The sequence below is a fragment of the Anser brachyrhynchus genome (assembly GCF_964034855.1).
Source record: "Anser brachyrhynchus genome assembly, chromosome: 9".
In the NCBI taxonomy this organism is placed as follows: Eukaryota; Metazoa; Chordata; class Aves; order Anseriformes; family Anatidae; genus Anser; species Anser brachyrhynchus.
Genome location: NC_137703.1, coordinates 17,491,038 through 17,506,002, shown reverse-complemented (window position 1 = coordinate 17,506,002; position 14,965 = coordinate 17,491,038). Strand labels below are relative to the sequence as shown.

The window sequence follows — 14,965 nt, the reverse complement described above, 5'->3', positions numbered from 1 at the left end:
GCTCTAAGGGGGTCTGAAGGGATGGGGGGCAGGCTCCGAGGGGATTTGGGGGAAGAGCCCCGGGGAACGCTTGGGGGGGGGCTCTGAGGAGAGGCTCCGAGGGCTCTCCGCGGGGGCAGCTGAGGGGGTCAGAGGAGAGGCCGCCGGGGGCTCGGGCGCTGAGAGGCCGCCGGGGGGCTGCGGGGGCGCCCCGGGGGCGGCCGCAGCTCCCCTCTCCGTGCCGCGCAGGCTGCTGCCTTCCTACCCCCGTTACCGTGGCAACCGCCCGGGCTCCCCCAGCCCCGCGCCGCCGCCGCCGGAGCCGCTCGGCAGCCGCCTGCCGCCGTCGGCCATGGAGCTGCTGGCCGCGGCGCTCAGCGCCGCCTGCGCCCTCGACCAGGACGACTCCGGCAGGTGAGCGAGGGGAGGGAGGCGGGGAGAGAGGGCACGGCGGGGGGCTCGGAGGGGCCGCCCCCCCCCTCCAGCCGCCCCGCCTGAGGCTGCCCCGCGTCCCACAGGGAGCCCCCCGCGGCCGCTGAGGAGAGCCCCGCCGCCGCCGCCCAGGTGCCGCCGCCCGCCCACCCCATGACGGCCGACTCGTGGAGGAACCTGATCGAGCACATCGGTAAGGAGCCGTCGAGCGGCCGGGCCGCCCGCCCCCCAAAAAAACCCCAACCCCAGCGGCTGCCGCCGGGCCCGAACCCCAGCGAGGAGCGGAGCGGCCCGTGAGGGCGAGGCGAGCCCCGGGCTGTGCCATGTTGCCTAGCCTTCGGTCCGCTCCTCAGCGAGGATGGCTTTCTGTCATTATGAAGCGCTCAGTCATCGAGGCTACGGCCGACCTGCTGCTAAAAGCTGGTTTTGAGTGCCTGAAAAGGTGTAAAAGGCAGTCAGTGGGTTTTGGCACCCCTGCAGTGGCTACGCTGAGGGACCCGGACTGCCCGCGCTGCGTTCAGTGCCTGCTCGCCATGGTCACACACTGGCAGCCGAGTGCATTATTTTTCCAAGCTGAGTTTCTCATGGTCTCTTTGCAAAGGCAGAGTTGAGGTTATCTGGGCAGGCTGTGGAGGAAAGGATTGCCGTGCTTTCTTTTTTGTGGTATTTTTGTTGTGTGCAGCCAGAATCCTTTTTATGGTATGCGGAGAGGACCTTTGCTGCTTGTTTCTTGGTTTCCCACATCGGAGTTGTGACATTGCCCAGAGAGATTTGGGCAACTGCAAAATTAGCCCCATCCCGAAGCAGTTTTTGTGCTGGGAACGTAGAAGCTTCCTTTTTAAACAGTTCAGTTTAATTTCTGGAAATGATAGCGCAAGATCCTTGAATGTGGAGAGCAGGGACGTAGCGCTTCGCGTGGCAAAATCCGATAGATATTCTCATGAGCAGCAATTCTCATCTCCCTGGCGGGAGAGAGGAGGCTTCTTGTGCTGTCGCTGGGAGAGGAAAGCGGCTGCAGTTTGCTGTCAGCTTGTGGTGGCAAGGCTGATTCTTGGAGCGCCGCTGGGACAGGGACAGGGCCCTGCAGGAGGCTGGTGTGAGAGAGACCCGCAGGAGCCCGCCAGCGGCTGTCAGGCAAGGCAGATGAGTGCTGGACTCTGGAAGAGAGCGGTGACCAATCTGGCTGTATGTTGCCAGACGTGTTACTTACTTTTGGCTGCATAGGTACTAATCTCCCAAGGCAAATGTGCCAGTATGTCCTCATTTTACTGAGACTGTGCTGCTAAGAGGCATGATAAAATACTAAAGCCAGCAGGACTTCAAAGCAACCTGGTTGCTATATTCATATATATTTTTGTGCTGTATATCAGAGGGATGCTATGTGATAGCACTACACGTGCCTGTTCAATTGCAAATAGGTCTTTTGTGCCTTGATGGAAGGAGACAGGGTTTTGACAGCCAGAGATGCTACCCTAATCTTCAGGAAAGAGGTCATTTTAAGTGGCTGGAGCACACTTGCTCCCTTTCTTTCCTCCTGCCTTTGAGGCACTAATGGACTTTTTGCCTGAAACTGGAGCAGAGAATTTCAGAAAAAATGTCTATGGACCTCCTGAGATTTTACGTATCTTTCAATGTAAATGCGTTTACTTTAAGATCACTCTCTAAGGCGAGCATTTTCCCCAATTAGTAACGAGTTTTGCAATTCCCCTCCCAGTTTGCAAGGGATCCAGGAAGGGAGACTGACAGCAAAATGAAATAGAATAAACATGAAGGGAAAAGTCTAATATAATACTTAGAAACTATGTAAACATCCCTTACGAAGAACAGTTTCATAAGCTTAAGCACTTAAAGTCAACAGGCAGCACCAAACCCATGCTCTGAGCACAGCCTTTAACCAGCTGACAGTAGTGATGGCTGGGACGTTAAGGAACAGACAGAGCTCTTACAGGTCTCTGACATTCTATACTTGCTCGCTTACTAAACATAGGCATCTACTAAATTATCAAATGTTCAGTGTCGTGTTCAACTACTGTTCTCAGCTTCTTTCTGCATACTCAGTCGGTTGGTTCCCAAATTTATCGCTCTCCTTTCAACATGTCAAGATCCCGTTCCCTCACCTTGCATCTGTTATACTGCCTGTCCTGTGCCATAACCATCTCCTGCTCCACTGAGAGCAGGCTTTTGCTTGGTTTCTCCAGGTCTCTCTGAAAATGTTGCAGGTAAAATCAGCTAAGCCTTTTCTTTCCCAGTCATAACCTTCTTGCCAACATATAGATGTACCTTTCACACCAAGACTGCAAGGAAATCTTACGTCCTTGCTAGCACAACCCTCTCTGTTTCCTCCTACCCTTATTCTACCTAAACCTGTCTTTTGTCTTTCTGCTGATATCACCTTTCTGTTTCTTCCTAATATTGCTGCCTGTGGAAGACCTTCAGCCAGTCTCTCCTCAGCTCCCTCCTTAAAATGTGTTACCTTGGTGGCATTTCCAAATGAGTTCTGGCGGGCAGATGCCTTTAGTCAGTCAGGTCTCCCCCTGTCTGTACTCGCATCGCCTGCAGCTGAAGGCTCTGTAGGTCTCTCTGTTTGATGGGTCAGACGGGGAATCTGGAAGCAAAATCAAGTTTCATTGTCTGGACATTATTTCCTTAAAAGCAAGGGAAGAAAATGTCTCAAGGATCTTTTGTAAAGGGCTGCTCTCCAGATCTGCACAAGGGAGACTAAATCACCCTCACACAAATACAAAATGTCCTCAATTGCCTCTGACTTGCAGGACAGACCCAGCAGCGCAACGATCAGATACTGCAAATGTAATTATCTCCGGTATGAGTAAAATAGATAGATCGTGCTCCAGTTTCTCAGCACGTTTTCCCTTGAGCCACGCACTGGCCATACTGCTTCAGGGTGTTATTTCCCAGCCTGGCCTACTCTGGTGTGCAGGTCGGTAGGGCAGCAGGTACCCAGTGCCCTACTGCACCAGAGCCTTTGAGCACTGGCTGAACTTACAGAGCAGCGCTTCTGAAAGCTGCTCCGATTCAGCAGGCTCTCCGCTCTATTCCTCAAGGAGCCTTTCCAGCCTGCCGCATGCTCAGCACCCTCACTGGTGCTGATTAACAGACAGAAATGCTTAGGAAAGCCATATAAGCCTAGTTGACGCAGAGAGAAATTATATAAGTAGCAGCAGGATGCAAAACTTCAGGGGAAGTCTCCTCTCTTCAGTTATCATGTAGGAAGCTAGCAGAAGACTGTACGGTTTCCTAGGCACAGCTACCCTTACTGCTATTTTAATCCAGCGTTGAGCGTCTTTCCAGGGAGAACAGATAACAGGATATACTCACAGACTGCAGTTCTGCTGTCCTTGTGCCTGCACTTTTCCCCCAGCATATTTCTAGAAGAGTTCTAGCAGTGACTGGTAGAGCCTCGTGAAAACTGGTCCAGAGATCTATTAGGCAGTGACAGCTACAGTTCTGCCCTCCCTAGACAAACTCCTGACCCAGTTGTCTCTCACCTTATTACACGTGGAATCTGCTTTGAGATCCAGTATCATGACTACATGTGACCAGATGGATTTTAATCCCTAATGATTCAGACAAAATAAATTACTTTTTTTTTGTATTATTATTATTTTTAATATCAAGGACTTTTATCTTTATTCATTTTACATTTCTGAGATTCAAGTATAAACCAAGGGAGGTGATGTACTTCATCAGCTTTGGTAAGTGAGAAGATTGACTCAGACTAGGTTCTTGCTCTCCTGTCTTCTTGTATCTTCTAAATAACATTTTATATTCGAACAATTAACGTTCTGGGCCCGACAGATGGCTTAGAAAGAGATATGGGACAAGAGCCTCCTGCACTTATTTCCTGCCTTAGGAGAGAGGCAGGACCTTCTATAGATGGCCAAGGAACTTCAGGATTCCTACCTGTTTGGTGCTGTCAGTTGAAATCAGGAATTGGGGCAAATTCTGTGCAATTTCACCTGCTGCTGAAGTTAGCAACTGAAAATGCGGAAGACACCTCGTGTGATTGACGTGCAGCAAGATGGTGCGAAGTCACAGCCTTTTCTGTGGTGCTGTGGCATTCAGGCAACTTTGAAGCATTAAATTAATATCTTCAATCGTCATAGAAACTGAGAATTAAAAGAGAAAGAAATTAAGCAACATGTCCAATGCTAACCACAAAGTCAATACCAAAACAAACAAGTAACAGTCCCCATGATTCCCTTGTGTAATGCCTTCATTACATGCAGCAGCCCAGCATCTCCTCCTTAAGGATTTTCATAGCCATCAAATTGATCCTTTAAAGTAGTTTCAGTGTATGCAATGTTACTTTCCAACACACACACCTTTCAATTTATACAGCTTGTAACATCATAATATTACAGAGAATATCAAGGTCTTAAAGAAACATTTAAAAGCCTGGCAAGTAACCAGATGGATTCATACGACTGTTACTACATGTTTTGTGATAGCAGACAATTGTTAGCAACACTGTAGATGTAGAAATGGCCTTCCATTTAGGGTTGCCAGTCCTGTTTGAAATGAAAACGCCATACATGGCTTTTCTGAGGTGAACTAATGCCAAACAAATACCCGTTCCCATCATATGCTGCTACTCTTTTGTTCACTGTAACCTCTGAGACTTGTTACATTGCCTCCTAGGGCTCCTGTATCAGGAATATCGAGATAAATCTACACGCCAGGAGATCGAAACCAGACGACTGCAGGATTCACAGACAGACCCTGAGGAGAGTTCACCCAGTGAGGAAACCCCGTCTGAAACAGAACCTACAAGTACGACCGAGAGCAAAGCTGCACCACAAATCAATTTGCTGAGGAACTCCAACTCCAGGTTCAACTTATGGCAGGATCTTCCGGAGATCCGGAGCAGCGGGGTCCTTAGCATCCTCCAGCCAGATGAGATCAAGCTGCAGGAGGTAAAATGGGGGAAGGCGGAATGTTTCTTAACTGGGTTGCTGCTTAAAAGAGTGAGAGTCAGGTTATCAGGATTTAAAAACAAACAGCTTCACAGCAGTCACAGATGAGCCTTGCTTTGCTAAACACCTTTCCATGTCACACTGGTCAGCACCACTCACTTTTTTGAAGCTACAGGGTGTTGTCCTATACGCTGTTGCTGCTGGATATTTATTTAGCAGAAGAGAAATTCTTTTCTCTTTTCTGCATCAGTGCTAGGAGCCATTTACAAAGGAAGGGAGAGATAACGAAGGGGTTCTTGCAGTAAAGCTTTTGGTCCCTGATGTGTATTAATCCACCAAAAATCTTAGAACAGTTCAAGAGTTACCTGTAATCTGTTTTAAATATGATGGCATTAGAGGAAAGGGAAGTGATGGAGATTGATAAGCTTCCTGATTTTTAAATGCCGTTACTTGGAGTCTTGTGCAAAACAGTCAAAAATATTGACAGACAATTTTGCATTTCAGCCATGCAGCACAGTAACATCTCTGTCTGAGGGTTGTACACCGTTAATGTACAGGGCTGCATCGACCAGGAGCAGAGTAGGTGGGGGTAGCTGCCGCAGTTAATGAAAACATCAGTCACACAACAGTTTACAACTGGTTGCTATTTTAGATAGCGTGGGGAGCATGAGTGCTCTTTGGCAGTGCGTAGCACCGGATCCGCAGCCTGCAGCGGAGATGAACAAACCTTGTTTAGGGTGGTGTGTGTTGTGATGTGAGCGAGGGACCTTCACAGGCTTGGCCCCGTGAATCCGTCTGTGCCAGGATGGCTCGTGGTGAGGGCGCCCTACCTTTGTATCCCTTCTGTCCTGGCACGTGTGATTGAACTCAAAATGCTGAACAACATCTCAGGGTGTGAGCAGTTCTCCCTGAGCTTACTTGTGTCTGCCTAGTCAAGACTTATGAATCGCTTGTGTGTACAAGTCCCACCCTGGTCCTGGCCAAGGCTGTAGCTTCGCTGTTTCCCTGGAAGAGCTGGTCTCTCACATCTCAGGGGCACGAGGGGCAGGGCTTCAGCTACACCCTCGGTGGGAGAGACCTGCGTTTGTACAGGGTAGCTTAGGCTGACAGCACAGACTGCTAGTGTGTCAGGGTTACAGCTGAAGGTGACTGAAATGATTTGTTGCTTTTCCATGTTCTTCTGCACTGGTTATTTCCATATCAGATTTGTTCTGTTTACCTGGCAAAACAAGGTACTTCTGACTGCCAGCATTACAAACACAATCTGGCATCTGAAAAACTACAAGCTCTTCTTTTTCTGCTTCAAAATGAGGAGTCACTTATAGAGAAACATCAGCTTAGAAGTTTGCATTATAGATTTCAAAAGCTGCCGTTTCTCTGGAGTTATGTTCATTACCTGTAGGTGTTCTACAGAAAAATATCTGCTAGACCCCAGCATTAAGTGTGCTGAATTTTCTTCTTTCGGCTTAAATAACAACAGAAATAAAGCAGATGGAGGTGGGACAGCGCTGCCTTAAAGAAGTGCTGTGCTCTCCCTTCTTGTTACGTTATCGGAGCTAAAATTTCCTTCCTGTTTGTTCTGGATTAGTACAGTGAGAGATTATAAAACTGCCGAAAGCCAGAAAGCTGTGAAATTGGCTGAACATCGAACAGATAGAGTGGAGAATTTGCCTTGTGAGGAGAGTCAAGCACAGGAAACGAGGAGTGCTGGAGAAATCACTGAGGCGATTAAAGAGATGATGTTGAATTCAGCAAGTAGTGGTTGCCGCTGCAGAGCTGAATTTGAGAGAACTGTTCTCACACATGAATTGGGAACGGCAGCTGTATAGGAGGGCTTCAGTGAATGGAAAGAGTTCAGCTTCCTGAAGGAGTATTGGAAGAATCTACCTGAAGCAGAGGACAGCAGAAAATCTGGAGTAAATGTCTTAAGTGCAAAATTGTACCTTTCTGGCCTGTTTTATTTTCAAAGCTGTGTTAAACACAGTGACTAGAAGTGCTTGCAGCTCTTCAGCCGGGAAAAGGTAGAACAAGAGTATTAGTCAGACCGCAGGGAGGAACATGAGTACACGAATGGAAAGGAAGTCAAAGCAAAAACCTGTGTTTACAGCTGAGGAAGGGAACACCACCACAGCCGGGATGGTGCAGGGCTTAAGCAGTCAGAGATAAAGTTGTTCGCCTGCAGCAATCTGCAAAATGAAAGAGGCAACAGTGAGAAAGGTGACACCTGCCAAGAGGAGGAATCTGGTCTTCCGTATTGGTGGTGGTGGAAAATAACCAAGCAGGCCATCAACACGAGATAAAAACCAAGACATTTGTTTTTCAAGCATCAAAACAAGAAACTTGACTGGAAGAGCAATGGATGTTTGAAAAGTCTCCTGAAAGGCAATTTGTTATAGTCCCCACTGGAATGAGTGACCCAGAAAATGAAGTTTCAGGGAGGAAAAAAAAAAAAACAAAAAACATACACCCACCTCCTCTCAGCAATTTCAGAAAAAAAAATTGCAGCATGGGCCATTAGCCCTGGGAACTCAAACAGAATTCAGACAGCAATGGCTTCAGCCACATCAGTTTTTTTAATTTAAAGCTAATGTCAGAGTAACAAAATGTAAAACAACAACTGGAACTGTCACAAAAATGTAGGCAAAAATGTAGAAAAATGAAGAACAAAAGAAAAAACAAAGAACATGTTACAGACCGCAGGGGTCAGGGAAATACACAAATTATGTGCTACTAGAATAATTATCAGAAATGACTAAATCATTCATAGGGTAGCTTAATTATCCAGACATCTGTTGAGCATCAAACACAGCAAAACATGAATCATCAAGGACTTTCTTATAAGTACGTAGAAAATTTAGTGATGAAAAAAGCAGACCAAGCCAAAAGAAGTGCTGACATGGAGTCAGTGCGAAGGAAGTGGCAGGCAACACGTATGTAGCAGGAGGAACAAGTGACTGGAGAGAAAACACTCTGTGTATTACATGTAATGTAGGCTAAAACAAATTCTGTCGCAGAGGTACTAGGCTTTGAAAAGGTAGCGATCCAGAGGTAAGAAGGAAGAGCATTTAGCCTATGAAATGTTTTAGCACGAACCTTAAATTCCATTATTGGCGTTGTCTTTTTGTGGAGTGGCTCCGGTTTACTCCTCCTTCCGAGTTCATATCTCTACCTTTCAGTTTGTTGTTGTTTGACTTAACTACATTGTTTATTCATTTTGTCCTCTTCTACTTGCTACACGTGACTCACCTTCCGTGTGTTAGGAGATTCCAAGCTGAGTGGAGCTGGCCAAAACAATTGACAGATTAAAAAAAACAACAGCAATGACAAAAAACATTGAGTATGAGTAACGTATCCTCATAACTTGAACGGAACCATTGTTGCTGAGATGGTTTGATAAACCATAGGCTTTGATAAACTTTCTCTAGGGATTATTTGGATCCTGGTCACTTTGGTGTTAGAAAAATTGGCAGGTAGACAGACTAATCTGCACCTGCATGACACAGTGTGAATCTGGATCACAGGGCACCTGCTGTGAAAATCTTTGCTTAAGCAAAAGAGGGACTCGAACCCGGTGCATGCAGCAGTGATGTGGCCTCTGTGGAAGAACGTTTGACAGGGAGGCAGTCTTTCTCTTGTTCCATTTCCACAAAAATGTCCAGAAAACATTTAATTTCCTTTCCTTCTTTGAGCAAGCCTTAGCTTTTCAACATCTAAATTTGCTCTAAAACTGAGCTACCCTCCTCCAGAGAGCTCTTGGGCTGTCCTTACTGCACTTTTGGCAGGTGGATGTCGTACGCGCCCTGTGAAGATGACCAGGTCTGAGAGCTGGTCACAGCCAATACCGTGGCATCAGCTCAAAACAAGATCCCTCCTAGGCTGGGTCAGAATCCCCCCGTATTCGCTGGTGGTTTACAGGAGGATCCGAGCTACTGGGAACAGATATTTTCAATCTCTGCAGTAAAACATCATATTGTCTCAGACGGGATTTAGCCTTAGGGTTACTTACTCCTGTCTTTGGTGACTCTTAATTTTTTTTCCTTTTTTAATCTTCTTTTTTCTTTTTACTTTTGCTTCACTTCTCTTTCCTTTCTTAGTCTCTCTGCCAAAATATAAGCAATGAAAACAATTAGTACAGCTCTTATGCAAGTCATAGATTTCATGAAGTTAATGACCCAGAGGACTCAGGAAACTCTTGGTCATGTTTCCAAGAGACAGTTTCAGACTGTTTATAGACTCAGGGAGACAGTATTACATCAGTTGACGTTGAGTTCACATTTTCTCTGAATATTTCTGCAGCTCTGAAGCCAGAAGTTCTTTCTCTTTTATCTAGTGTCACAGAGTTCAGCTGCTCTCAGAAATCTCATCCTTACATTACAGTTCAGATGTTTGCAGTTCGTTTGTACCATTCAGATGGGAAAGAGCAGTCTGGGCTCTTTAGAGTAGGCTTTGGGGTACTTTGGGTCTGCAGGGGACCAGCTAGATCTCCAAAGTCACTTGAGGAACTTGTGCCTTGCACATGCTGTAGTGAACACTCAGAGAAGCTTGTCCTGACCAGCAGAGATAACGTTTCCTTCCCTGGCATCTCCTTTAAGTCAGAACCTTGTGATATTTTCTCTATGGATTTCAATATTGCTTGAAACTTGCATTCCCTTAGCGCCCCCCCCCCCCCCCCCCCCCCCCCCCCCACCATGGTGGGCAGCAAACACACAAATTAATTTCTCCAAACATAGGCAGTGGGAACTTCTGTGTCTGCATGTTAGGAAGCAAGCTTATAGATTAGGCAAGTTGTCAGAGGGTTTAAAGACCTTAATGACGTGGCAGATCTTAACCTTGACTCTCGTGGTCATCCTGCAAAGACCCAGCAGAAAATAAAGTCCTGGCCTGGAGTATCTGGAAAGCTGCAGAGTGAAATGACTGGTAGTACCAGTCCTCAGGGTACTGGGAAGGAATAAGCTATCCCTACACATCCCATCTTGTTCTTTGTTGCATCTTTACCTGTTCTTCTCCTCTCGGTTATTAAAACAAGCTATTGTAAGAAGTGTATTTTGGAGACCTAGCCAGTCATCCATTTTTCTTACCGGGAACCTGTTCTTGAAGAAAATAAAACATTCTTTTATTCCTTAAACACCAGCTGTTCCACATGCACCAAGTGCCTTCATTTCCACCTGCACCCTTTGCTTTGTCTCCCTTCAGGGGCTGTATGGGCACAGCCTCCTCCAGCGCAGGACAGGACCACCTGCTTAGAGGCCCGTCTGACTTTCTGCCCACTTATTTCTTATGATGTTAACCCTACAAAGAATGGAAACATTAGTTCAACTGATATTTCAGCAGTTCTGGATTTGATAACAATCCCTCCCCGCTGTGCCCATCCTCCCAGCTCTTGCCCTATATCAGGAATATTATCCAGGTCTCTGTACCTTGGGTCCTCCTGTAATGCACAGCAACATCTCCAGGAAAAGCCCAAAAACTGATCAGCGGAGAGTTTCATTTCTTTAAAAAGAGAAACAAAACAAATCAGTCCACAAGACAGACCCCCTGCTAATCTGAAAGATACTTTTCCATATGTACAGCAAAAAATAAAAATTATACTGCACATACCTGCCGCTCTTTTGTTACTTTAACAACTCTGGTTGGGCCCATGGAGGCTCTCAGGGCTGGTGGCACTCAGGGAGTCAAACTGCCAGAGCAGCTTTAGGGGCAAGAAAGTGAGACTTTTGCTACCAAAAGGTCCTTTTTCATTAACAGCAGCACGGCCCAGCCCCAGGACACGCCTTCATCAAGAGATGCCTGAAGGAGCTAATGATTTTCTGCCATGTCAAAGCCTTTGCAAGAATCTTAAATTAATCTTACTTAAACGAATGGATTTGGTATTTGTGTCAATAACCACTTGCTTTATCTACCTCTGCACGCAGCCTGGAGTGTAATTACTCTGTGTAGCAACAGTGCACTGTCCCTCTGGCACCTGCTATAGACAAGGCTTTACATCCTCACCTCATTAAGATGTATCTCTGAAACAAGCCATTGGATTGTCCTTCTGCTTCCCCAGACCACATCCCTGGCCTGAGGAAGCTGGGCTTTGCGCCACGACTTCGCTTTTAACAGGAAAAGCAAGTGCTGAAATTCAGAGATTGTTTATACCTTACAGTAACAGTTAGGGACTGCTGTGCCTTGTCCCGGTCCTCGGTGAAGTGGGTCAGAAAAGTGTATGGCTGGGCTTGGCCAGGGAGCCTCACCTGGGCTTTCCTTAGGGTCAGGGAACACACAGGGCTTTGCAGCACCACAGCTGTGCCCCAAGGAGCACGTGTCGCACGCTGGGACCGCAGGGTGCTGGTGTGCAGCCAATCCCTACCCCACGGCTTTTCTAATACGGGCATAGGTGGTGCAACGAGACCCTGCTGGGAGCCCAACAAGCCACAGCAAGCCAGTGCTGCATGATCAGCACGGGGCTGGAGGGGGTGTGCAGACTGCCAAAGGGAACTCCTTGTAGGGGAGAGAAATGTGCAGGGTGGTGACAGGGGGTGCAGGGGACTTGGCACCCTCAGGTCAAACTACCTGAGTGATGCTGGGGAGGGTGTAGGAAGTGCTTTTATGTGAGCACGTGCACAACGTGGGACTGCTCATCTGAGAGACAGAATTCTGCTGGGAAGGTGCAGTGGAAGGAAATGTGGTCAAACAGCTTAGGAGAGAGGAGAGGGAGATGGGGAAGATTTCCTATCCTATGTAACACATGGGAAATACCCCTTCACGTTTACCTCTCCCTGCACACGGGGTCTGGAGGGTGGGGGCAATGTCCATGACTACATGCAGCACAGATGTTCCCATTAACGCTGCGTGCACCTCCCTATGAAAGTAGAAGGTACCTGCTGATGGCCGCCTTTGGGATTCTCCCCCAGGCAATGTTTGAGCTGGTTACTTCCGAAGCCTCGTATTACAAGAGTCTGAATCTGCTGGTGTCTCACTTCATGGAGAACGAACGCCTGAAAAAGATCTTACACCAGTCTGAGGCACACATCCTCTTCTCCAATGTCCTGGACGTCATGGCTGTCAGTGAGCGGTAAGACACCTGCCGCTGGATTTTTGGCTAGCTGAATGGCATCTCTTCAGCTAAATTTGTTTGGAGAGCAGACTGAGCAGTCTGCTACCCAGCCTTTTCAAAAAGCTTGCGGACACGTTAATTGCTTTCAGCCCGAGGGGCAGAAACTGGGAATTATGTTGAATGTGCAGGTCATAATGAGTGCTGGTTTTCTTATCTAGCTTCCTGTTGGACCTTGAGCAACGTGTGGAGGAGAATATTGTGATCTCGGATGTGTGCGATATCGTCTACCAGCACACCGTTAATCACTTCTCTGTGTACATCACCTACGTCTCCAACCAGACCTACCAGGAGAGAGCTTACAAGCAGCTTCTGTGAGTTCCAGTGCTTGATGCTGTATTACTTCCCAAAATGGCATAGGCCATTGATTTAGCAGTAATTTCAATATTGCTAAATAGTACAGAAACAGGATTTCCCACTGCACTGATTTTACTCTGCATTTATAAAAAAGGAAACATAATTAAAAGGCTTTATGGTAAGGGTGGGGTGAGAGAGTAGGCAAGGAGCATACCAAATGAATTCAGAGCTAGCAGTTCCCAGCTGTGGGAAATGCTTTCAGTGGACATGAGAACACACGCTTGTGAAATGCATGCATTTTTAAACTGCAAGTAGAGACATGAGATCGAAAGGCTGAGAATATGATGGAGCTCTCTGAAGGCAAGAACAGCCACTGCTTTTCCTGAGCTTCTCAGCAAGGCTGAACCTTCCCAAAGTTGAGATTTTTTTTTTTCAAAAGAACAAAACTTTCTTAAAAGGAAAAAAAAAAAAAAGGCATTTTCATCACATTCTGGTGTTACAAATACAGGCACGATGCCTGAGGATATAATCCAAGATATTTTTGCATTATTTTTCAAGTTCAGCTAGTCTTTTGGTCCGGTAGGAATTCTACCATCTCAAAACGAAGAGTGCCCTACAGGCTTGTCTTCGAGCAGGAGGATTAATTTTTTCTTCAGTTACAATGGCCTGGATTCCTTCAGGACAGCCCATTGAACATGCTGCACTATATTTCCTCCCCATAGCAGCAGCTGGTTTGGGGGAGTGTAATGAGCCCTAATCCTTTCCTTTCTCTGATCTCCAGCTTTTGAGGCAAAAAAAAAACACTCCAAGCGGCCTCTGCTGAGCTTGGCCAACTGTTCTCTCTAAAAGGAGGGTACTGCAGGGTTTCCTTGAGTCAGAGGTGAGCAATATAAACAGTGTGTCCAGAGTCATTAGCTAACTACTCAGAAGTGAACCAGCAGTAGGCTGGATTACTTGAGCTTGAAAAGGACCTATTGGAGTTGGAAGTATTCCTAGATATGAATTGAGAGGGCAGTATTTTTTTCGTCTGAGAGAGAATATGGAGGACTTTGAAAAGAATAGACTCTCTTCCTCAGGCTCCAAGCTAGCCCAAGAATTTCACAGCACTTGGCTGAACTTGAAGCCTCAGGTGTTTCACAGCTGCCCCCACTTTGGCTGTGTTTCTCAAACACGCTCAGGTCCGTTCTGCTGTGGCTCTGGCAAGTGACACGGTGACACAAGTACCTGCTGCAGCAGGAGAAGCACTTAGAGCATCTTCTCTTGGAGTGCTGTGAGTCACAGGTAGTGAAGACAGGTTCTGCATGGTTAGCAATGTCTTCACATCCATGCTGGTTTTGCTAGCCAGGGCTCCAGAAGTCTTCCACGTGGCTGCTGGCCCTCACAATCACCAGGAGGTGCTGGCTTTGACTGCAGCAGCTGGGGCTTGTGGAACTGCTCAGCGCAGCCATGTCTGTGGCTCAGCAACGCCTGGGAATGGCCTGGGGGATGGCCTGTGCTCTTCTCAGGCCACATAACGATTTCCATCCTCCTGCTAAGCAGCCAGGAGTAGCCAAGTTTTGTGGCTTGTCTTGTTCTTATGACTGTGTGAATTTCACCTTGTCACAGAGATCCAACTGTGTAAAAATATATAATTATGCCTGTGACTCATCTACTTGGACACACACCCCATTCACACACACCTACGCACACAGCGTATGCTGCTAAGCTAGATGTGCTACACATGTGAACATGCTACCATGGCTTGTACATTAAAAGACTATTTTTTCCATCCCCCAACTCTATAAATAGCTCTGGATTCAAACCAAAATACACCTAGAAGCATTTGGTTCCTCCTCCCTTCCTTTCTGTTCCTGGGAGAAGCGAGGCAGATGCTGTCTGTGGGACTGGGCTGCTTTTGGGTCACCACCCACACACCAAAGTCACATGCAGGGTGGCACTCTCTCGCTCTCTCTCTCCTTCCCCCCTCAGCCAGGACAAGCCAGCTTTCCGGGAAGTGATCTCACAGCTGGAGCTGGATCCCAAGTGCAAAGGCCTGTCCTTTTCTTCCTTCCTGATTTTGCCATTTCAAAGGATCACTCGGCTCAAGCTACTCGTGCAGGTAGAGTTTTGCTCTTCTGTGTTGTCCAAAGGTCTTCTGCATCACTCCTGGAGTTCTCCTGTCCAACGGTTCATAATGAGGCTTACAAACAGCCAAGATCAGCCCTAGAGCTGGGTGAAGCTTTTCCACAGA

At 47.2% G+C, this 14,965-nt stretch overlaps 2 protein-coding genes across 5 annotated transcripts in view; one reads left to right on the top strand and one right to left on the bottom strand.

Annotated features, from left to right (window-relative positions):
* NEU2 (neuraminidase 2) overlaps window positions 1-382 on the bottom strand; it is a 38,429-nt gene extending 38,047 nt beyond the window's left edge. For both annotated transcript variants that reach the window (XM_080605102.1, XM_080605104.1), the window contains exon 1: window positions 254-382. The gene's annotated coding sequence lies outside the window, so the exon portion shown is untranslated. The remainder of the gene's footprint in view (window positions 1-253) is intronic.
* Window positions 1-14,965, top strand: part of NGEF (neuronal guanine nucleotide exchange factor) — a 51,151-nt gene that overhangs the window by 24,306 nt on the left and 11,880 nt on the right. For all 3 annotated transcript variants that reach the window (XM_080605078.1, XM_080605079.1, XM_080605080.1), the window contains 6 exons: window positions 229-393; window positions 498-604; window positions 5,071-5,345; window positions 12,239-12,399; window positions 12,600-12,752; window positions 14,704-14,833. In XM_080605078.1, coding sequence (XP_080461204.1) covers window positions 229-393; window positions 498-604; window positions 5,071-5,345; window positions 12,239-12,399; window positions 12,600-12,752; window positions 14,704-14,833 — 991 coding nt within the window. The remainder of the gene's footprint in view (window positions 1-228; window positions 394-497; window positions 605-5,070; window positions 5,346-12,238; window positions 12,400-12,599; window positions 12,753-14,703; window positions 14,834-14,965) is intronic.